We start from the raw sequence: 24576 nt of genomic DNA, 5'->3' as shown, positions 1-24576 counted from the left end.
GAGCAGTGGCCAACAGTATAGATTTGTTACCTTTTTCCCACACATCGTATCTAAAAAGTAAAGGTAGTCCTTCCTGCTTTTACATTTTAAGTGACAGGTTGAAACAAGCGTTTAAATCGTTTTTTTGTCAGCCTGTGCCATGTTGTGCCACTGCAGCCAAAGTGGGAACAGTACTGACACCTGTGGACAGTCAGGGGTTCAAATCAATTTCTAATCAATGGAGCAATTATTGTAGATGTATTGTCCACCTTAGGAGTTGCATCATGAAACCTCTACCACAGTGTCCTCAATCTTTAACGCTAGAAAAGCCTTCTGTGCGTCCTCTGCTCTCCATTAAGATAGCTCTGTGCCTTAGGCCTTAAAGATCATTTCTACAAAATAAAAGGAACACATCTGTAAAGAACGTTATTAGAGCAAATGAATCTGGAAACACAGAATGTTACTATAAAATAAACAACACAACAGAGAGACAGATCATGACATTAAAGCCCTATTTTACAGTAATTATTTACAGTAATCCATCTGTCTGTCCATGTGCCCATGTACAGCTGAGCTCAGACACTGCTGGACCAATCAGCGCGAATCCATGCAGATGGGCGTGCACAGACATTTTGAGAGGGAGGGGGGGGGGGGGGGCTCAAGTGAAAAAAAGGCACCTTGTGCGGCGCGTGGAACCGTCGACTGCCTAGTTGTTGCAGGGATGGGGGGGGGGGGGGGGGGGGGTTTGTATAACAATACTCGGGTATGCAGTTCTCACCTACATTCTCATTTACACTTGTACACGGCCAGCAGCACGTTCGCCTTGCATTCTTTGCAGACATTTAGCTCCTTTCGGAACCTCTCCCTCCGCTATGCAGCTCCGAGATAAGCTTCCCCACTCTTGTGATCCACAATCGTTAGTGTCACGGGGAAGCTCAGCCGTTCGCGAAAACTTCTTACCTTTTGTGAACATCTCATCTGTTTACTTCTCAAGAGTGGAAGAAAAACGATGCAGTCTGTTGTTTTGTCAGAGCTGCATGCATAGCGGAGGGAGAGTTCCGAAAGTGTCTATGATTGTAAAGTAAAGTCTACAGTGGTGGGTCGTAGACCGCTGCACAGTGTGATAGTCGCAGCCCCAGCCTGAAGCCTCAAACTAGTAACTGCTCTCATTCCATAGGGATGTCTCTTTGGAGTGATGGTTAAGATATGGGACTCTCACGCGGGAGACCCAGGTTCGAAGCCGGGTGGGGAGGTTCAGATCACCTCTGTTACATATATAATATGTAAAGTTATTTTATATAAAAAAATACATTAATTGAAACACATTATTTGAAACTAACTAACAATGTAACTAAATAATAAGAAATATAATTAGGCTACATTAATTAAATGTTGTGATGTTGAATACAGTATTTCAACTAGCACCGCGCGGCAGGCATGCGTGCGTGCAAGCGCTCGCGTTCGTAAAGTGCACGTGACGTCATGAATTTAGAGGGGCACCACTTCTAAAATCCATATCACACCACTGACACTAACAGAATCCATATATGGCCAAGACAGATGACCAAGACAGCCCATATCTGTGTGGCTGGTTCTACAGACAGGGATCTCCATATATGGGCATAAAAGGGATTGTATAATTATGTATGATGTCAGATGTCATAGACATCATAGGACTTTCACGTAACGATTTTAACTGAGCTGATTTTTGGGCTCTCGCAGCATATCTCCATATATATGGATCTCCATATATGGGTTTCAGGGGTCTCCATAGGCTATGGCCAAGACATGGCATGATCTCAAGGTCATATTAAGTGCAGCTCTCAGTCATAAGGCCCATTCCCACTGGGCGTGATAAAGAAAGAAGGAAAAGACATTGTTCTCAATTGAAGTTTAGCAGCATCCACAACACAACAATAGCCGCAGTGGATCACTTTCCACATTATCAAGTCATGACGTCAGATAATTATTGTTACTGTTATCTTTATCACGCCTAATGGGAATGGGCCTTTACACTGGTAACTGAAAGGTGTCTTTCAAGGATTTAAGTTGCTATGTGTAGTTTTCTGCTGACATAAGCAGGAAAAAGGCAATTGCTTATTTTTTATTTCATTATATTCAGACGTCTAACAATGCTCCCTAAAAAAATCTAGTCTCTGTGGCGCTTCTAGGAGCCGCAGTCTGCCTCCAAAACTATTATTTTATCTGTAAGAAGCTCTGTCACCAGCAGCTCATTGGTGCATGAACCAGCCGACCGGGGCTAAAAGGATTGACAGACAGGTCAACCAATCCAATCAGGTCGCCCCCTGATTGGTTAAAACCAGGGCAGGCTATCTGTCTATCGACCAATGACAGAACTTCTCACAGATAAAAATATACAGAGACAACATTTCTTTAGGAAGCATGGTTAGCCGTCTGAATATAATAACATTTAAATAAACAATTTCCTTTTTCCTGCTTATGTCAGCAGAAAAAAACATACAGCAACTTTAAGGACTTTCACAATCATATAGCACTGATGCTGACATTGTCTCTTTAAATCATGTCCTGCAGTGTGAGCCTTGAGTTCCCGTCTTGTTCTTGGGTAAACTTGTAAACAGCTCCAACCAGACCAGGAAACATCTCCATGACTCCATCAGGTGTGATGATCTGCAATGTGAGCTGCATCCTCAGCACTGTGAACACAGAGCAGAGGTTACTCAAGTAACATCTGATGGTGAACACACATCTTAACATCTCTAGTCTGTATTCATAATAACATCACTGTCAGGCAGAAACCAGCCATCTCCATTTCTCTTTTATTCTTTTTATAAATGAGTGTTTCTGAACAGCCTTTACGTCTGTGTGTGGGTTTTATAAATATTGTCATCTCCACCAAAACAAGCGCTCCTTTACTGCCACAGACATGCAAATGTATAGGCTTTGTCTTAACCTGGCAGTGTTAAGATTCACACTGCCAATAACTAAGTGCAGACTCAGAGGACAATGTTTAGGCACTGCGAATCTCTGGAAAACAGGTCTACATGCCCGCAACACATGCAAGATGTCTAGGATTTTGTGTTCGGAAAGGGTGATTCCACACCTTCCTCTTAAATAAATGGTAAGTGAAAGAATATTTTTTACTGCATGATGCACTTGTACGTTTGTTCACTATAGTAGGCTAATTGTAATTTACTGTAGCAATAGTACTGTCATGGTTGTAATCCTTTTTTCTTTTTTTTTCTTTCTTTTTTAGCAATCCATGATGCACAAATAGCAGCATGCACCGAGCGAGAGACAGAGAGAGGGAGCGAGCGAGGGAGGGAGAGAGAGATGTTTCTAATTAAAATAGACAAAAAGATCTATATATATTGAAGTGGCTGATAGTAACCCCAATAGTGAATCAGCCGGTAGGCTAAGCCTGGGAGATTAAAAGACGGTATGACGTGCACCTAAAAACACTCACATCCACACAATCGCTCATACGTTTTAAAATGCTTTACTACATTTTCAGTGACAACATATTACAATATACAATCAAAACATGCACTAAATAAGTGTGTGTACCTAAATTAACAGTGAGCTAAATTACAATATGAGAGTGGCAGGGCAGGAATTTCACGGCGGCCTCAACAGCCATGGCCGTCGCTGCCCCTCTCTTTGGGCGTGTGCCCCTCGAAAAATGACATGCTCAAAGGCCACAGTGGCCGTGGTGCCCCATGCAGTGCCCAGCACTCACAGCAGTTCACAATTTCATTGAGGAATAAAGAGGAGACGAAAATGTAGAACTACAAAATAAAGTCTAAAATCTGTCTTCATTTTAGTTCACGAACAAGAGAGAGTACGATATATGTCCTGTGATGCGCATCACGGTCAAACAGCTGACATACAGTGGCAGAGCAGCCGCGCGCGCGCACACACACACACACACACACACACACACACACACACACACACACACACACAGTCACACACACGCAGAGAAGAGACAGAGAGAGAGAGAGTTGAATGGACATGCTGCTGCGCTCACAGTCACAGCAGTCAAAGTTACAAAACTACTAAGCGACGATGTTTATCTGTCATGGAGGCATGGAGCATGTTTGCAACATGTTCCAACGTTAGCAAGCCTATATGTCCAACACGCGACAAAATAAAGGAATATTAAATAAGGCTAGAACAGGGAACCAGCTTATGCTGATGTGATGGAAATAATCCCCCCTGCCCAGATGTGTGGAGACTGAGAGAGAATGTGAGTGAACGGCGTGTGTGTGTGGTACATGCTTATACTGGACTGGCGGTTCTGCAACTTCTGCAGGTGTTGTTTAGTAATGTTAGGCTGTGGCTTAGGCTAGCTTTCGCCGAGGACTGAAGACTCACCTTTTCAGACTCCACCTAAACCCTTAGCACTACTGGAAAAATCAATGACCATACATGAAGCTAGTTAGCATTTGTTTTTAGGTTTTTAGAAACCTTTTATTTACGGATTATATCGTTTTTTTTTTCTAGATATATATTCATTCACATTTGTTATATTGCTGTTGATGTACTGACACTTAATCTTGTTTATTATTGTGACGTTTATCTGCTTATTGTAAATCGCTTTGGATTAAAAGCGTCTGCTAAATGCCTAAACTGTAAACTGGCTACTGGGTTGTGGGTTCAGTTGGATGAACTGGACATTGTCTACTGCCTGGTGTTGTCTTACTGTACTGTACTGTACTGTACTGTACTGTACTGTAGGCTACTGTACTGTATGTAGTGTACTACTGTAATGTACTGAGATCAGTTGGTTGAATAGACATTGGTTATATAACCAGGACAGGTGTTCTGTGTTGTCTTGTACTGTATTACTAAAATAGTTTTTGTTTTCATCAAAAGGATGAGAGGAAATGCTGTGTGAAATAATTATGATTACATGGCAATCTTTGTCCAATAAAGGAGTAAATAAAGGGGTAAAACTAATTGACATGATGACTAAAACTAGTCTAAAAGGTCAACAGTTTTTGTTTGTACTTAATCTTTAAGCAAAATCAATTTGATGGCGTGGACTTAAAATCACTGTTTTAATTGATGGCCTTCCTGCCCTGGCACTTGGCCTTTGTGCCCTCAAAAAATTGACAACACTAAAGGCCAAGTGGCCTTGCCCCTAAAATTACCAAATTCCAGGCCTGGAGGGTGGGATTAATACAAAAGTGTGTCCATTGACACAACCAGCCTTGTTGGGCGGTGAGGGACTAAACACAGGCGGCCGACATTTTATTTTGAAAATCAGACAACTGTTTCTGCCTAAAGGCGGCCCTACACTAACCGATAATCGGGCTATTTAATTACCCTCCCGACAATCGGGCTGCCTCCGACTGAAACGGGCCCGACTATCGGGCATGAACGTCGTCTAGCGTGAGGTCTCACAGATCCACTCGGAGCCCAGCCGAGTGGCTCGGAGGACGATCGGGGCCAGCCCGACTCTTTTCAAACATGTTTGATATTTTTCTGGGATCCCTCGTCTGGAACAGCAGCGGGTGACTGAGAGAAAGACAGCTGCAGCTGATCGACAGATCTCTCTCTCTTTTTTTCTGTCTCCATCTCTCCCTTCCTCCCTGTCTCACTCGCACACATACATGCACACGCGCGCGCACGCAGACACACTTTTCATACCGTCCACATCCATCCGCCCAGGTTGTATCATGATTGCTTGCGATGGGAATTAAAACGCAATAGTAGCAAGTTTGTTTTATATCAGCAGAAGTCACTACCAGTCACACACGCTCTAGAGGTGGGACGTTCGCGAACGAATCGAGTCTTTTGAACGGCTCTTTGAAATGAACAGTTCACAGTAGGGAGCCGTTCCTTTCTAATGAACAGTGGTGAGAAAAGTACTCAGTTTCTTTACTTAAAGGGGGAGTTCAGTCAAATAAAGATGATAACAAGGGTATTCCCAGTTTGTCACACAACAGAGTAATGTATTATTAACCATCAGACAAAATTTGAATGATGAAAAAATCTAAATTTTTGAAAAATTATGTTTCAAAAATGTGTGAAATCCAATACATATTTTTCTGGCCTTTCTGCCAAGGGCTGTAGGGGCGTGGCCCATGTACAGCATGAAGCCACACCCACTCATGGAAGTATCTGCTTCCGTTTTCAGGGGTGTTAAAAAAGTACTTTTACTCAAAAAAGTAACTAAGTACATTTACTCAAGTACTCTAATTAAGTATCATTTTGAGGTACTTTGACTTGAGTAGGCTATATATTTATTTCCAAATAAAAAATAAATAAAAGAAAAAAGCTCACAATGTGTCAAGCTTGTAGATCTGCTATTTTCAAAATATTTGATGCATTTGAAAACTTTTGCAGTAGTAGTGATACTTTTACTCAAGTAAAATATCACTCCTCAGTGTTTCCGTCATCACAGGACGTGCAGACACACACGCGCGCGCGCGCGCGCACACACACACACACACACGGACCTAATGGAGCTACTGAGAGGGAATGCTAGCAGGCTAGCAGCAGCTAAACTCCGTGGATTAATGCACTTATTGCACTCGCGTGCGTGTGCGTGTGGTGGTGGGGGCGGTGGGGGCGGTGGGGGGGGGGGGGGGGGTTGGTGGGGAGAGAGCACTGCAGGAGCAGCAGCAACAACAACAGTGGACATTAGCGACCAGGCTAGCAGGAAGAAGGGATGAATCTGCCTAGTAACTGATCTCATAGGCTTTCAGTAGCCTATCAAAAGTAATTAATTAATAGCTATCACCGTGATGCGCAGTTTTGCGCACCACGGTGACAAGCATTAAAATATGACACCCCAGTTATGATTAAAAAACGTAAAGCAGTCTTATATCACAATGCTGCAATATAAAGTTCCAATTTTTTTAACAGTGGTTCAGAAATAGTCATTCTACTTGAAAAATGTTTCTATAAAGAAATAGCTTAATTCCCTGAACAGGGCCTTTAAGTAAAAATATCAATACTGCAATCAAGTAGTTTGTCATGTTAATGTACTTGAGTAAAAGTAAAAAAGTATTGGTATCAAAATGTACTTAAAGTACCAATATTAGAACGTACTCATTATGCAGAATGTCCTGTGTAAATGTCCTGAGTAAAATGTAGAAAAATCATTTGAAAATAGCCGATCTACAAGCTCACAATGCAACTGTAGATTGTATTTTCAAATGGCAGGCATGTAGGCCTACCTATGTATGGCAGAAATAAATGTATATAGGGTTGAAGTTAATTATAATCAAAATCTACAAAGTAAATAATGAGCCGCAGTCTTTTGAACGGCTCTTTGAAAGGAAGGGATCCCAGAGATCCGGCTCACTTCAAATAACCATAAATCCCATCTATACTTGCGAGTCAAAGAAGTACACGCCCATCCTGATCTACAAGCCTACACCGTGGCACGGGACAGACACAGTTTGGTCTTGGAGATCTTGTTCTGGGTGCGCTACACAGTCATACGACTAATCATAAATCAGGCAGCATGAGAAGGACGGAGCGGCACTTTAGCGCAGGAGAGGGGATGTCAGAGTTGGATGTACATGAAACGTGTCGAAGTGAACTCATTTATCATCAAAATAGGACTCAACTTCCATATTGAAGCTTTTTTTTTTTCGTTGCGTGAGGCAGTGTTGTGTGTTGAGTCAGTGGATAACGTCATGTCTTTGTATGTGCGTGTGCGTGCGTGTTGCAAAGCACAGCTCTCAGAACAGCCCTCGTGGCATTTTGTATTAATTATATTATTTATTGTTGCTGTGTTCGAGCCCGACTCAATCGGGATAGAATCCTGTAGCGCAGAGCCGTTTGGGCCCATGGGGGCCCTAAGCGTGATTCTGCTAGGGGGCCTTCCTGCGGGCGCGAGCGTAGCGAGCCCCCGCGAAAAAATAATAGGCCTAATATTTTTTATCATTTTTTAATCCATTTTATAATGGAAATATATATATATATATATATATATATATATATATATATATATATATATATATATATATATAAATGAATAAATACAAAACGACAACAACAGGCAACGTATTTTTGCTGTTTGAAAAATAATGGGCCTAATATTTTTTATAATTTTTTAATCCATTTTATAATGGAAATATATATATATAAATAAAAAATATATATAAATGAATAAATAAAAAACAACAACAACAGGCAACGTATTTTTGCTATGTTTGATTTGTTCTTTTCTTATTTAAACACCTGGAACACCTGCAGCACCCCTAGGCCCCCTTGCCTACCCCTTGGTAGGCATTTCGCCTACCAAAATGTAATTCCTGGCTACGCCCCTGCACTGGCAGAGTCCTGCTCAGCAGCCACTGTGCCAAATTCACTTTCACTTTCAACAGTGTGGATGCTCGGAACGAGTCGGAAGCAAAGAAAGTCACCACAGTTTGATTTGATCATTCCTTAGTCAATTATGAAGGGATTTCAAAAATTAAAACGTCTCCATATTGCTTGGGAAGTCTACTTCGCAGAGAAACCGTGGCCTTTGCGATTCGCTAATCGCGGGATTTCGCATCGCGATTTCGGTTTGAAAACGATTAACCATGCAGCAGTACGTTCTTTTCTGCAGAGAGGAGGGGGGCGGTGGGGGCCTTTTTGGTCGGGGGGCTCTACGCAGACTGCGTAGTCTGCCTAAAGGGGGCGCCGGCGCTGCTGTAGCGTGTGGAGCGCACGACTGTTCAAAACGGCTAGTCTGAGCCCGTTTAGATTATCTGGTAAAATAATCTGAAAAAATGATCCTGTAGTGTTTAATTCTACCCGATTCAGTCGGGCCCGATTATCTTGTAGTGTATTGCCAGCTTAACAGGAGCGCAAACAGTGAGCAGCAGGACAGAACCACGGCATGCAAACAGCAGTGTTTCCTCCTAAACACCGTCACGTCACAGGAGCACAAACACACAGTGGGCAGCAGGACACACACAACACACACGTTAGCCCATGTTCTCATCATAGGCTATGTAAAAGAATTAAGTGTTAGCCGACCTGGCGCTTATGTACATACTGTATATTCCTTCGCTAACACTGAGGATGGCGTGAGGGGACGATCGAGTGCGATGCCATTTGGAAGCAGGCACGCACGGCTGACTGGCTGTAGGCTATTAGCTTTACTGCATGTAATCATGGGTAGATGGGCGGGCGACGGGTCCTTTTTTGGACGGGCGGGGCGGATCTGGTTTTGATTTTTATATAATCACAGGTAGACGGGCGGACCACAGATCTGATTAATGACGTTCAGGGCGGGCGCGGGTTGTCAAAATCAGACCTGTGCAGGACTCTCCTCTGATCCTGCTCTACAATAACATCAAATTAGATCATAATTGAAGCACAGGTTTTGTAGTTGGGCTCCAAAAACAACAAGAAGCTGTGCTCTTCCAAGCACAGGTCTCCACCAGGTCAGGTATGTTATTGTGGCCTCCTGGTGGCGCTATAATAGGCCAATGTGAAAAGGGTGCCATGTCTTCTTCGGCCTTTAACGGCAATCTGACCCTACTGCATGAATGATTTGAGGCATTTTGTTCCAAAAATGAGTTTGGCAAAACTCGACCTGCTGGTGCCGCTATAACAGGCCAACGTGAAAAGGGTGGCATTCGTTCCTTGACCTAGTGGGGATGTGCGTAAAGAATTTCTCTGTAATCACAAGCTGCGTTCATGATTTAATCATTTTGATAAAAATGGAACAATGCTGCAAACTTTGGAAGCCAATGTTAGCCAATTCGGATGGAATATGAAATATCAGACAGACCTGTCTTGATCACATGACTATAGAGATACTATGTACTGATTTGAGTGATTTTTAGATACAATCTGAAGGAATAATAGGAAAGAATTTGTCTTACATAAGTCGGCCTCCTGGTGGCGCTATAAAAGGAAGATAAATGCACTCTAGGAAGTGTGTAGGTAAAAACACAAATCTGCCTGTTATAGCGCTACCATGAGGCTGATTTGAAAATGTTAAAAGTGCCATTTCATCCGCGGCCTATTGGGAAAGTGCAAGCACAATTCCACCAAAATCACACGCTGGGTTCATGATTTGAGGCATTTTATTCTAAACGGACCAATCCTGCAAACTTTGAAAGCCAATTGTAGCGAATCAGGATGGAATATGGACAATCAGACAGATCCATGTTGATCACATGACTGTAGAGATACCGTCTACCGATTTGCATGATTGTTGGACAAAATCTGTGGGAGAACCAGCCTAAAGGTAGTTTGGCCTCCTGGTGGCGCTATAACAGGCTCATGTGAACAATTTGGGGCAGAGGTTCTGAATTGGCATCCAGGGAGTGTGTGTATGCACAGTTTGGCAGCGGGCCAAACTGGGCCAACGGTGGCGGAGATTATAGCTGCTAACAGACGGACGGACGGACGGACGGACGGACGGACGGACAGACAGACAGGGTGCAAAACATAGTCTCCCCATGCCTTCGGCTGGTGGAGACAAAAATTAATAGTAATACATGATATGACGCTAGATGCTAGATATAATACACCACGTACCATACCATTAGGATAGGACTAATACTAACACAGGATCAAAATAAATATAGATTTAGATGTGAATTAAGGAATAGTATGTGTAAGTTAAAATGTTTTGACTGTTTCTATCCTACCTCTCAGTTGACCAGAAGTGATGAGCCAAACATTCCTCAACTGTAGGTCTTCTCTCTGGGTCAGCATTGATCATCTTCTTAATGAGATCCTTGGCTCCTTCATCCTGAACGTGGTCCAGGTTGTAGATTCCATCACCAATGTTGTCTTTACATTTACGGCCTTTGCCAAATGGATGATGTCCTCCAGACAGGATGTAATAGATCAACATCCCAGCCACCTTTAGAATGAACATGAACATAATTAAAGTTATGCCATGTAACTTTTTTTATAAAACAAATCTTAAAATGGTCCTAACTGTTAAATCGCTAAAGTTTTAGAACCCCCACTCCGTTATTTTCAGCTTCAAAAGCCTTCTCTTTATATGTTTTCTATGAGCCGTGAGGGGGGGGAGAATTTCGCGGCAAAATGACGTCATCATACTACCGGCCAATCACAGCGAGGGTTATACACTGCCAGCCAATCACAGCGCATCTTGGAGTGGGGTCGCTAGGACGCCATATTTGTAGTCTCCCGTGTGGCTCTATACTTGGGTGCACGGTGAAGCATGGGTGAAGGAGTGTATCTCCGGAATGGCTGAACGCACAGGAACCAGGGACCCCTCAAAAGATAGATCTCGGCGAGGTGGAGGCAGACGCGGGGGTGTGAGAACCGAAAAACAGACGAAAGACGCGGACGCGACCGAGGAGCTACTGACCACAAGTTGAGCAACTTACACAGTATAGCTTTAAATACTGTATGTGTTTTAAGTTATTCATTAAATTGTTCTACAGAATACAATAAAATGGATATCACTGCTTTTTTACAAGGGATACAATATGTTCATCCATCACAAATTCTCAGCTATTAAGAATGAATATTAAGTATGTAAGAACATAATTATGTACTGTATATGGTTCTCATTATCATGCAGAATAAAGAACAACCTGAATGTCACTGCTTGTTGTATATGGATCATCCTCTGCATCATCCTCTGTCTCAGCCACCTTAACAATGAAGATAAAGTATGTAAGTATGTAACATTTTATGTTGTTCTCATTCATTAAATACCCATGTAGAATAAAGAACAACCTGGTCATCAATACGCTCTTCTTCGTCCACCATCTCCTTAGACATCCAGCATTGCTTTCCTTTTCCTGTGGTTTGTGTTCTTCTGTTTTCGTGTATGAATATTCCAAAATCTGCTAATCTGGCTTTGGCATCAGTATCTAAAAGGTAAATTAGGTTTTAGGCTAAAAAATAAAAAGGAAATGTTTTTAATGTGCTTGTTTTCTTTTTGTTTGTATCTTACCAATCAAGACATTCTGGGGTTTGATGTCCCGGTGGAGAATCTGAGGATTCTGACAATGAAGAACCTTCAAGCTGATGAGAACCTGGTTGGCAAGCTGTTTCTTCTTTGGTTCAGAACGGCTGTGATTAGTGTCAGTGATGTATTCTTCCAGGTTGAATTCACATAACTCAAGAGCAAGGTAACCAAAGTTCTCGTCCTCTGCATAGTCAACATATTGTACAATCAAAGGATTATTAAGGTTTAAAAGATGTGAAAATTCTTTATTGTACTTCTTCAAGTATTTATAGTTCTGTTCAGTAATTCTCTTCACTGCGACTTCAGTGCCATCATTTCTTAACCCCAAGTAGACCTCAGTTCCATTACTTCCTATTTTTAAGAGGAATTCATCATTTTTCACAAACACAAATCCTCCAACTTCGATGACTTCACAGTCATGTTTGTTGTTTGCAAGCTTCTCCAACTGTGACCTCCATCTTAGACTTTTTGGGGTCCATTGGTCCATGGGTGATCTGTCCCCTGTAATGGGAGACATTGAAATGTAACATTCTGTTAAGTGAAATAATTTGCTCAAAACAAGTCTTTAGACTCTTTAGACCAGGGGTCCTCAAATACAAATCTTGAAGGTCCACAAATATTTTTTTGAAACAGGTCCGGGTCCGGGGAAAAATAAATTATATATATATATATATATATATATATATATATATAAGCCTCTATATATATATATATATATATATATATATATATATCCCTTTCATACATTATTTTACATTGGCTAATGTTTTTGAGCGGTGATCACACCGTCTCCATAGCGTGGCCGTGTGTGTAGGTATGTTTGTTTGTTAGTTAGTTTGTTTGTATGTGGGTGGGTCTGTATGTAGCCTCAAGCCTGTGTAGTACCTTTTCTGACCACACATGTTAAGGGAGGGGCGCTGTTGTCCAGGCACACACACACACACACACACACACACACACACACACACACACACACGGGGGGGGAGAACCACCGCTCAGTTCACACGGGTGTGATTTTTTTAGTAGTTTGTTGATGCAGTAATGGTCTTTTTCTGTTTCTTTCTTTATTAAAAGGGTGTTAAGTCCTTAATTATGACTTTACTTTCATCTGGCCTAGGGACTCCTCCAAAATCATTTGGGGTCCTCTTTGACCCACAAGTTGACTCACTTGACTAAAGAGTAACAACCCGTTGAAGGGAGAACAGAATGTAATAAATCAAGGTGGAGCAGAGATATTTATTTTACGAAAATTATTTGTTTGCGCTAGTGTTTGTTTCTTTTAGCAAACTGGGATAATCTTCGAATGATTTATGCTTGTGTCGCAACGTGAATATCGATCCTGAAAACAAGGTGTCGCGCGTCGGAGACGATGAGTGGAGAGAGCCTCCCCACTCCGAGTAATGCGTGTGGCTCGCTTTGCTGCATGGCTCGCTGGCTGCATATCCATGGAGAAAGAGAGAGGCAGCCAGCTGTGGCTGCAGTGTGGCACCTCGCGAAAACTCTCTGCAGAGAAGATTATAATCCTCATCCTGCAAACGTATTCACGTTGATGTTGTGCTTGTGCGCGAATGAAACCCACTGATTTATAACTAGTTTACAGCCTGCAGCTAATCGCTGCTGCTGCGTGCTGCCCGCTTCGAAAACTTCCGCACTCCGCAGTGAAATGAACAGAGGCGGTGGTAACAGCTTATCAGCGCGTCATTGTCATAGAGATGACAACCCATAATAGTTTATGCCCCGGCATCAGCCAATCAGCGTGCCGTTCTCTCTCTCTCTCGCACACAGACTTCAGAGCGCATGCAATGAAATGAATGAATACAAGGAGAAGTGGAAACAAAACGTGGAGTTTTTTTTTTTTTTTTTATATATAATTCGTCCTGGGTCCGGTCGGCGGTGCCTCGCGGTCCGGACGTGGACCGCGGTCCGCCTATTGAGGACCCCTGCTTTAGACCCTTCTGGAAATCCCCTTTGATCCACTTTACTACTGTACGTTCTAAGGGCAGACTAAATATTTTAATTTTTTTCATATCCCACAGGGGAACTTCAGTTTTCAGCTTCACCCACAGAGGAGTTAGGGGTTAAATGTCTTGCTCAAGGATACTTTGACACATTGCTGAGCTTTGTAAAAGTAAAACATATAAATACTGTACAATACAATACAAATGCAATATAAAACATATTTGGTTAAAAAAGGGGCATGGCCATATAATGATGACATCAGGGATATTCATATGGAGGTGGTTTCAAGGAGTTACTTTGTTCATTGTATAATAATACTATAATAACAGGAATTATTTTAGGCAGAGTGGTAGTGGTAATAGTCAGTGGAGTGTTATTGTTTTCTATATTATATATTTTCTACATTTTATTTTATTTTATCCTTTATTAATAATAATATGTATCCATATGCATACAATATATTTTATGCTCATACATGGAGATCCCTATCTGAACCAGCCACACAGATATGGGCCATGGCTTGGCCGTCTGGCCAGTGATGTATATCAATGACATCAGGGATCTTCATATATGGGCATAAAAGAGAGTCTGGGGAATACCCATATATGGACTTTTACATAGGTGATGTCACCTGTGATATCACTGTGACAAGGGAATCCTAACCCTAACCAATAGACTGTAAAAATGTGTACTGACTGACTGACTGACAGACAAGCTGCGACATTTCTCATGGTTTCTCAATTAGACACATTTTACATTAAAAATAAATAAAAAAGCAATCACCAAAAACCTGTTTACACACTGCCTATATCTGCTTTAATAGCTCTGCTCTTAATCTACCAACGGATGGGTAAAATATGGAGGTTTCTGCCTGACGGCAACATGTTGTAAAGGAGGTGCTTTGATCCAGAAATCAGGAAAAGAGGTACTGAAGCTAAAAAGGTTTGAGAATCACAGCTCTAGATGTCTGAGTCAGTACAATGTTTGACCTACTAAACATTAAAACATGGCGTAGTCTACTTGTTTAATGTTATGTCATTGCTGAGCAGTAGCTTAGTAAGCATATGTTATGTGTAACTTAAAATCTGATGAGAAACTTACCACAAAAGTATTTATATCTCACCCCCAGCACCAAAACAGCGAAAAAGAAGAGAGCACCGATGACACATCCAATAATGGCTTTGGTGGGTGTAGGTTTAGATGGAGGTCCTGAGGAGAGGTTTTATGATTTCTGTGTTAGGATCCTGAGTATGTCAAAAGGTCAACACTGCAGACTGTAACACAGTGATTCAATGTGTTCACATGATGTAGTAAACTACATACCTTCATGATAAAGACTGTAACAGTGATTCAATGTATTCACATGATGTAGTAAACTACATACCTTCATGATAAAGACTGTAACAGTGATTCAATGTGTTCACATGATGTAGTAAACTACATACCTTCATGATAAAGACTGTAACAGTGATTCAATGTGTTCACATGATGTAGTAAACTACATACCTTCATGATAAAGACTGTAACAGTGATTCAATGTGTTCACATGATGTAGTAAACTACATACCTTCATGATAAAGACTGTAACAGTGATTCAATGTGTTCACATGATGTAGTAAACTACATACCTTCATGATAAAGACTGTAACAGTGATTCAATGTATTCACATGGTGTAGTAAACTACATACCTTCATGATAAAGACTGTAACAGTGATTCAATGTGTTCACATGATGTACAGTAATGTTACTAGGTTTTCAATGTAATGGGTCCCGGGACCCACAGGTGGTCATTCAAATGGGTCCCAGAAAAGTTTTATGAGTCCTCAATACAACGTTTTCGAGCGCTGTGAGCTTGTAGATCGTCTATTTTCAAAATGTTTGCCTATTTCTTATTGCGACCGTCAGGGAGCAGTTTACTATGAAAACCTCCACCGTCCGTCCGTCCGTCCGTCCGTCCGTCCGTCCGTCCGTCGGTCACACGTCACACCTTTGCCCTGCTCATATCTCCGCATCAGTATGACATCACACCACATGTGTACACAAACCTTTGTGTACGTTGCTGTGGCAACAGTCTGTTGTTGCTGGTCTGTTAGTGTACGTTAGCAACCACCTTAGCAACCATGGTTTTACCCTAGCAACCAACTGTTTACCCTAGCAACCAACTGTTTACCATAGCAACCATGTTTTCTTACCCTAGCAACCAACTGTTTACCATAGCAACCAGATACGCAGAGCAGGGATCTCCATATATGGGCATAAACAGGTGACATCACACTGATGTCAGATACTCAGAGCAGGGATTTCTCCATAATATATGGGCATAAAAGGGATTCTGTTAGGGATCTCCATATATGGGCATAAAAGGGATTCTGTTAGGGATCTCCATATATGGGCATACAAGGGATTCTGTTAGGGATCTCCATATATGGGCATAAAAGGGATTCTGTTAGGGATCTCCATATATGGGCATAAAAGGGATTCTGTTAGGGATCTCCATATATGGGCATAAAAGGGATTCTGTTAGGGATCTCCATATATGGGCATAAAAGGGATTCTGTTAGGGATCTCCATATATGGGCATAAAAGGGATTCTGTTAGCTATTAGTGATCTCCATATATGGGCATAAAAGGGATGCTGTTAGGGATCTCCATATATGGGCATAAAAGGGATTCTGTTAGGGATATCCATATATGGGCATGAAAGGGATTCTGTTAGGGATCTCCATATATGGGCATAAAAGGGATTGTATCCCAGATGATGCCCTGTTAGGAGATCCACACTAACAGAATCCATATATGGTCCTACCGACAGCTGCTATAAGCCAACCCTGGCGATAAGGTCTGAGTCGAAGAAATGCTTCTTTCCTGGCAAGAATTGCCCCTTTATACTGTAGGGCTCGTTTGTGTATTGTATGACATCACGCCACATCATTGGCTGAGGACTGTGTGATGTCATCATATCTCCATATATGGAGACATAAGTTGCTCATGCCCAAATATGGGCTGGTGAGGTCAGACTTAGTGTGATGCGTAGGTTATCTCCATATATGGAGATTCAACTTCAATGAGTAACCATGGCAAACTGTCAACTGCCCGTATGTCTTGATAATTGGTAAAACAAACTTTTGGCCTATTTGTGGAGATAAGCGACCAAGACTTTCTACGTGGATTTTATTTGTGTTAACGTAGGGTAAAGTAGGACGCTTTCACCCATGAACAATGGTGGTGTCTGTGGAATTTTAAAATGTTTTTCTTTTACAGCGACCCGGTAAATTATTTTAACATGGACTCCAATGGAGGCGCATCCCCGTGACCCCAGGACCATGACATGAATGAGTCCCTGGGCGACTTGAATGAGTTTTTGATGCGGGATGCGCACGTAATGACATCACTGGATGTAGTAAACTACATACCTTCATGATAAAGACTGTAACAGTGATTCAATGTGTTCTCATGATGTAGTAAACTACATACCTTCATGATAAAGACTGTAACAGTGATTCAATGTGTTCACATGATGTAGTAAACTACATACCTTCATGATAAAGACTGTAACAGTGATTCAATGTATTCACATGATGTAGTAAACAACATACCTTCATGATAAAGACTGTAACAGTGATTCAATGTGTTCTCATGATGTAGTAAACTACATACCTTCATGATAAAGACTGTAACAGTGATTCAATGTGTTCACATGATGTAGTAAACTACATACCTTCATGATAAAGACTGTAACAGTGATTCAATGTGTTCACATGATGTAGTAAACTACATACCTTCATGATAAAGACTGTAACAGTGATTCAATGTGTTCACATGATGTAGTAAACTACATACCTTCATGATAAAGACTGTAACAGTGATTCAATGTATTCACATGATGTAGTAAACTGCATACCTTCATAAAGCAGGTTGGGTTTAGAATCACTTCGCTCCGTGCTGAACTCGTTCTTCACTTCACAAGTTAATGTTTTAACTTTCCCATCTTCATCCTTGGTGACAATCAGCTGATTAGAGTTTGGTCCAGAGTCAGACACCATCCATTCCCCTTCATCTTTCTTCCAGAGATAGGTGACCGGACCATACTCTGTGATGTCCCCACGCACAGACAAACACTCCACTTCACAGCTGGTGGAGTCAGAATCACAAGTTGCCCTGGCGACCACTGGCTTTGGGACTTTCTCTGTTGATCAAACACAATGAATATAACTTAGTGCTGATGTTGTCTCCAGACTGCAGTTAATAAAACAAAACACATGTTGGCTGTGTGATCTTCCTCAGGTAAGGGTTATGGTGCAGATATATTTATATTCATTTTCTATAGAAGCAGTGAGTGGTTAGTGGCATCATTAAAGGTTGTATGTTTTTACTTTTATGAAAATCATCACAGGGCACTGCTGTTCTAGAGGGATTCACATTTTGAACAGCTTGCATTTAGTCAACACCAGCATCAAACAATGTGATTCACTGCTTATATGTTTTTGTGCTGTTATGGTTAAAACCATAGTCACACATGAGGAGCTAAATTGGCTAAGGTTTTGGTTTTGGCCCCCTTAGGCTCGCGATGCAAAAGGGAGAGGGAGAGTGGGAGACCATTTGTGTCAAGCACGTCTCCGATGAAAGCACAGTGGTAGCAAAGTAGCGGGCGACATGAAAATAAAAAGAATAAACACTTATTTGGTATTTTCCCTCTTTTTTTCCTGCATAGTAGCCTACTGTTCTTTTCTTTTCATCAGTGCCGGTTCTAGGATTCAGGTGGCCCTCCACTGACGGATGCACGCGTACAGTCAGTGGAGGGCCACCTGAAATGATCTGCAGCAACAGATCAAAATGTTCTTTTTGGAGGCATATTGACTTGCTCATGAATCAAGGCATCCAGGCCTAGAATGAAGTTGGGGATTATGGGGAAGGAGGAAAGGGGAGGGCATATTAGAATAATAACGCTAGTTTTTGGATAGGTAATATATGACATATAATGTAACAATGTGTTTAAAAAAAAGAATTCTTCCTGTGATGTGGCCCCCGCTTTGGTTGTGGCCCTAAGCGACCGCTTATATTGCTTATGCCAGGAACCGGCCCTGCTTTTCATATGCACCTGTTCCCAGACCAGTTTAACCTGACACGTTCGGTGCCATGGCATTGGTCCCACATCTCATTGTTCCTACATCCCATTAGTCAGAATCTGATGATGTTAACCTGGTAAAAACACTATGCCTAAACCTAACCCTAACCTCAGTAAAACTATGCCTAAACCTAACCCAAACCAAATTAGGACTAATGAGATATAAGAATGAATGAATGAGAACTTTATTTCAGACACATCAGAGAGGTCCATATGAAAACATACAAATACATATACATACAAAAGTACAAAAGTAGAAAAGATTTAAAAAAGAAAACTCTAATACAAACATGTGCGCCAATGGCACCATAGTCTGGATGTGAACCGGACAGAGCTGCGTCTTGGGTTACATATAACCGCAATAATATCATTATCAGACACAGCCACTCTGCACATGAACTTGTACATCAAGTGTCTAAGTAGGCCAGGGCAAGTTGGTACCCCCACACTTACAAACATATGATTAGCACTGCAGCTTGGAGGAGCTCTAAGTAGCAACCTCATGCTGTCATTATATGCCACCGTAAGTCGTCTCAGGCTACTTTGTCTATACCTGCACCAAAGGTGAGCCGTATACAAGGGAGTGCAGAAACTTTTGAATGGGGCTATTTTGACAGGAACGGAGCACATGCTAAATTTACGGCACAGCATATTAGCTTGGCCATATAATTTGCGCCATTGCCTATATATGTCTTTATCATCTGAAAGATCATTTGTGATGACATGTCCAAGGTATTTAACCTCCTTGGATTCACTGAGGGCAGAGCCCGATAAAGAGAATACAGGGAACTTGGATTGGCGATCATCGCCACTGCGCACAATCAAGATGTTACTCTTTTTAGCATTGTACTTGATATCATGGTCTAACCCATACTGAGTACATGTTTAGTAGTTCTTGCAACCCAGCAGTGCACGGGCTCCATATAACCATATCGTCTGCATACATAAGGTGATTAATAAGACAATCACCCACGCTGCAGCCTGTACGACATGCACTAAGCCTCTTGGAGAGATCATCCATGTAAATATTAAATGACAGGGGACTCAAAATCCCACCTTGGCAGACACCATTACAGACATGAAAGGGTTCAGATGTAGATTTGCCCCATTTTACCCTCATGGTCTGGTGAGCATACCAAAATGCTAATATTCTGACAAGATATTTAGGGATCCCCCTTTCACATAATTTTACAAACATTAATTCATGATTAACTCGATCAAAACGCCTGCGAGGCGTCAATCAAACACACAAACATGGAGGAGTTCCGCCTATTATAATTATCTAACATCTCCTTTAGGGCAAATATACACATGTCAGTGCTATGTTTATGCTTAAACCCAAATTGATTGTCTGACGTAAGGATTTACCTCTCCAATCTATTCAGCAAAATTCTCTCCAATACTTTGGAGAGAATGTTAGCCAGGGCTATTGGCCTATAATTTGCAGAGCTATTTAACTTGCCAGTCTAACTTGCCAAGACTAATGAGATGTAGGACTTATGGGCAGTCCCCACAGGTTCTGGTCTTTTACAGCTTATAGAACAGAGCAGAGCACTGATTCTCTTCAGCATCAGTAACAGACTATGAAACGGTTATATAATATAACCATTGCTACTTCTTAATTTTTTCCCATTTTCTTTCTGGACCCCCCCCCCCCCCCCCCCCCCCCCCCCAGACAGAAAACATGATAGACCCATGATGACACATGACCTTCAAAGGACACAGTTCATACTCACTCATCTGTTTAACTGTGTAGGTCTTCTTTAGAAGTCGACCGTTGATGTGCACAGAGTATTCTCCACCATCTCCTATGGTCATATTGTTGACGACCAACTGTCCAGTTTCTTTATTCAGTTCTGCACGTTTTTTAAATGTCCCGTAGTAATCCACATCAGGACCAAGAACCAGATCCCATTCTGCTGCTTTATTGGGTCCATGTTTCCACAGGATGCTAGTGATGGGTTTAGTAACAGAGCTGGGATCTGGAAGCAGGCGAAGCACTCCTTGTGGTGGAATATAAATCACATCTTTAGCTGGTCGTTGAGCTGTGGAGAGAAGATTATTTCAGTCAATGTGAACATTTAAAGCTGTCAACAACAGAGTCTTCTGACAGGGACTTATTATTTTGCAGTGCAGAAAAAACCTCACTTGAGCAAAGCTGTTCAGGAAAATAGCCATAGCATAAGACTATGGTCGTACTGATCAGCTCCCAGTACAACACTAAGGGCACATTCTCACATATCATTTGGTATACTGTGCGATTGGGAGGGGTGAAATTGCAACATTCTTGCATATTTAACTGATGCGTTTGCGCTCACACTGCACGTTGAATTTGACCACGTCTGTCCAGTCCACGGGACAACTATCCGCTGCTTAATAATCTCCCCGTGTTTACAAATTCTTCAACCCACAGCCCTGAATCGGGAGCGGTACCCTGCGGTACCACCAGGACCCTACGCAAAACATACGGCTCAGGCGACAAGCGACTTCGGTCGTGCCATGAGTCAGTACGAGAGGAGGAGAATCTCTCTCTCTCTCTCTCTCTCTCTCTGCGTAACACGTCTCCATTTGGCACAGGGCGCAGGCAGAGAGAGACTCACAAGAATAGGCCTAGATAATTATATTAGGGGAGAACGGGGTAAGATGAACCACCCCCAGTATCTTAAAAACTATACACATGAGTTGTCATTTGTCCTTAAAATAAGAACACAAACATCATTTCCACCTGGCTATGGAGTTGACAGACACATGGGCAAAGTGGCAAACATATTTCTACACAAAAGTGTTTTTTGCTGGTCGAAGTAAATGTTTTACTTTTATGGTATAATGATTTTTATATTAAAGCAAATGTACCCAGGTCTAAACTTATATATCACGCATGTTGGTGATATTCCAATGTATAAAACTATGTGAGAAGTCTGCCATCCATAAGATGAACGATACTCTCATGACTAATCGGGAATGATGCAAGTTCGGGTCTGATCAACCTGAGCTGGCCGCCTCCGGCGAGGGTGTATAGTGTATAATGGCCGAAACACCCTAAGACCTGGAGGAACACTACTGATGATGCGTCCTAGATTAAAACCTAAACCCATAGATGCTAACTAATAATTTCAAATGATAGCAGACATCCTGAAATATGTCCAGATGTTTTGATTTTACTGCCATCTCACTTTGTATTGCTTCCAGGGCAACATAAGCAAAAAGTGGTTCATATTACCCCGTTCTCCCCCTATATTATAGGCTATAAAATATAGGCTATAGGCTATGCAATATTATGTCCCGTCCGTGGCACATTCCCCTAAATGTGAGCAACTCCTCCTTACAAATAAACTATGCGGGAGGGAGCAGTCAGAAATGAAATCATTGAGGGGACGGCGGTAATGGTCAGAAATCTAATGGAGCAGACGTTTGGGAGTGGGATTTAACCCGCGCAGGGCTCTACCATAATGTTTTTATTGCCTGCATGCTGATGCATTCACACCAACAGTGAACTAACCATATGCTGTTGTGAATTGAAACCACTGTTTTTGGGGGGGATTTGCATTTGTTTGTTTGATCCAAAAAAAGAATATGCATGTGTCTTCACACATGCCCAAATTATGCACATTTTAGTTTAATCGCAATAAAACATGCCTGTGTGAATGCACCCTGTTAGACTGCGGTTTTACTGATCAGCTAAAAGAACAAGATGATGCGCACATCCTTTCCAAGTGCTGGTGCTGGGCTCAGGTTGACATGAGATTAAAGAATGGAGGTCCGCACACAGCTCAATGCTCCACAGTGTTTATTTAAAACATAAAGTTAGACGACGTTTCGGCCATCAGCTGGCCTTCATCAGGTGAAAATCATTAGTCATTGTCTTCCTTTTATAGGATAGTGAGTCACATGACATATCACATGACCATACTATTTTCAGTATACCATATAGTGAATACAAAGTTACATAGAAAAGGTACCACCACATAATATTTTTAGGATGTTTTTAGAACAGTGTTTTACAATTTTTTTAAGTATTTTTTAAGTTACAATTTTTTAAAACGGTTTTTTAAAGTTAAAATCAGTTGTGTACTTCAAGGTCAGGGTGACAGTCCATACAGCGTGTTTGAGGTGTCCAATGAATGGCCAATACTGCAAACAAGAGAACATACAATTAGTATACTGTAGACATAAGACAATAAAGTGTCCTTCTGTGGGTTTCAAAGGAAGGCTGACAGTTCATAATCTTCATTTAGACCATCAGGCTGTAGGGTGCGCAGGGTATAAATCCAAAAAGCCTCACGTCTATTGAGGAGGTTGTGTATATCTCCTCCTCTTTGGGGAAGTATGACCCTCTCTATACCCACATACCTCAGTTGGGCAACAGAGTGTCCCATCTTATTGAAATGCTGTGCAACTGGACTTTTCGGATTTTTTGTTCTTATGTTAGATCGGTGTTCACTTATACGGGTCTTCAGGGCTCTGCTAGTTTGGCCCACATATGCAAGACCACAAGGGCAAGTCAACAGACATATGACATTGGAAGTGGAGCATGTGATGGTTCCTCTGATGGTTAAATCTTTTCCTGTGTGTGGATGTTTGAATGACTCACATCTTGAGGTGAAGTTACATTGTGCACAAGATCCACACTTGAAGTTACCCTTTGGTGCATTGTCAAGAAATGTTTTTGGTCTTGAAGATTTATGTTCTGATCTGACCAACGAGGATCTGATGTTTGGGGCTCTCTTGTACACATTTGTGTACAATGTAACTTCACCTCAAGATGTGAGTCATTCAAACATCCACACACAGGAAAAGATTTAACCATCAGAGGAACCATCACATGCTCCACTTCCAATGTCATATGTCTGTTGACTTGCCCTTGTGGTCTTGCATATGTGGGCCAAACTAGCAGAGCCCTGAAGACCCGTATAAGTGAACACCGATCTAACATAAGAACAAAAAATCCGAAAAGTCCAGTTGCACAGCATTTCAATAAGATGGGACACTCTGTTGCCCAACTGAGGTATGTGGGTATAGAGAGGGTCATACTTCCCCAAAGAGGAGGAGATATACACAACCTCCTCAATAGACGTGAGGCTTTTTGGATTTATACCCTGCGCACCCTACAGCCTGATGGTCTAAATGAAGATTATGAACTGTCAGCCTTCCTTTGAAACCCACAGAAGGACACTTTATTGTCTTATGTCTACAGTATACTCATTGTATGTTCTCTTGTTTGCAGTATTGGCCATTCATTGGACACCTCAAACACGCTGTATGGACTGTCACCCTGACCTTGAAGTACACAACTGATTTTAACTTTAAAAAACTGTTTTAAAAAATGGTAACTTAAAAAATACTTAAAAAAATTGTAAAACACTGTTCTAAAAACATCCTAAAAATATTATGTGGTGGTACCTTTTCTATGTAACTTTGTATTCACTATATGGTATACTGAAAATAGTATGGTCATGTGATATGTCATGTGACTCACTATCCTATAAAAGGAAGACAATGACTAATGATTTTCACCTGATGAAGGCCAGCTGATGGCCGAAACGTCGTCTAACTTTATGTTTTAAATAAACACTGTGGAGCATTGAGCTGTGTGCGGACCTCCATTCTTTAATC

General features: G+C 41.6%; 2 protein-coding genes and 1 long non-coding RNA gene across 3 annotated transcripts in view; all 3 read right to left on the bottom strand.

Moving 5' to 3' along the window:
* Positions 1–1365: 1365 nt before the first annotated feature.
* On the bottom strand, positions 1366–12070 carry LOC308301838 (serine/threonine-protein kinase/endoribonuclease IRE1-like). Its single transcript, XM_080745965.1, has 5 exons — positions 11864–12070; positions 11644–11780; positions 11499–11558; positions 10575–10792; positions 1366–2654 (listed from the first exon to the last, which is right to left on the bottom strand). Exons 2-5 carry the CDS (start codon positions 11686–11688, stop codon positions 2615–2617), a joined length of 363 nt encoding a protein of 120 aa, XP_080602091.1. The 5' UTR covers positions 11689–11780; positions 11864–12070; the 3' UTR covers positions 1366–2614.
* A 148-nt stretch (positions 12071–12218) lies between these two features.
* LOC308302133 lies at positions 12219–17925 on the bottom strand. The gene is made up of 3 exons (XR_013962935.1): positions 17740–17925; positions 14939–15046; positions 12219–12379 (listed from the first exon to the last, which is right to left on the bottom strand). It is a non-coding gene; the product is annotated as an uncharacterized lncRNA (long non-coding RNA).
* A 1571-nt stretch (positions 17926–19496) lies between these two features.
* Positions 19497–24576, bottom strand: part of LOC308302585 (CD276 antigen homolog) — a gene marked incomplete at its 3' end in the record, with an annotated part of 37708 nt that continues 32628 nt past the window's right edge. The window contains exons 3-4 of the mRNA XM_080746841.1: positions 20700–21008; positions 19497–19516 (exon numbers count right to left, since the gene is read on the bottom strand). Of these exons, the coding sequence (XP_080602967.1) occupies positions 19497–19516; positions 20700–21008 (329 nt within the window). The remainder of the gene's footprint in view (positions 19517–20699; positions 21009–24576) is intronic.

Source organism: Nannobrachium achirus, assembly GCF_963921795.1.
Source record: "Nannobrachium achirus genome assembly, chromosome: 17".
NCBI lineage: Eukaryota > Metazoa > Chordata > Actinopteri > Myctophiformes > Myctophidae > Nannobrachium > Nannobrachium achirus.
The sequence above is the reverse complement of the archived record's forward strand: the minus strand, read 5'-3'. Positions and strand labels throughout refer to the sequence as shown.

What these genes read in the sequence shown, in the direction of transcription:
- LOC308301838 (XM_080745965.1), bottom strand. Translation starts at nt 11,688, where the DNA reads ATGTCTAAGGAGATGGTGGACGAAGAAGAGCGTATTGATGACCAG. An exon ending in CAACAAGCAGTGACATTCAG is followed by an intron (nt 10,793 to 11,498) that starts GTTGTTCTTTAT and finishes TTCATTCTAAAG; the next exon opens with GTGGCTGGGATGTTGATCTA. An exon ending in CACTTCTGGTCAACTGAGAG is followed by an intron (nt 2,655 to 10,574) that starts GTAGGATAGAAA and finishes CTGTGTTCACAG; the next exon opens with TGCTGAGGATGCAGCTCACA.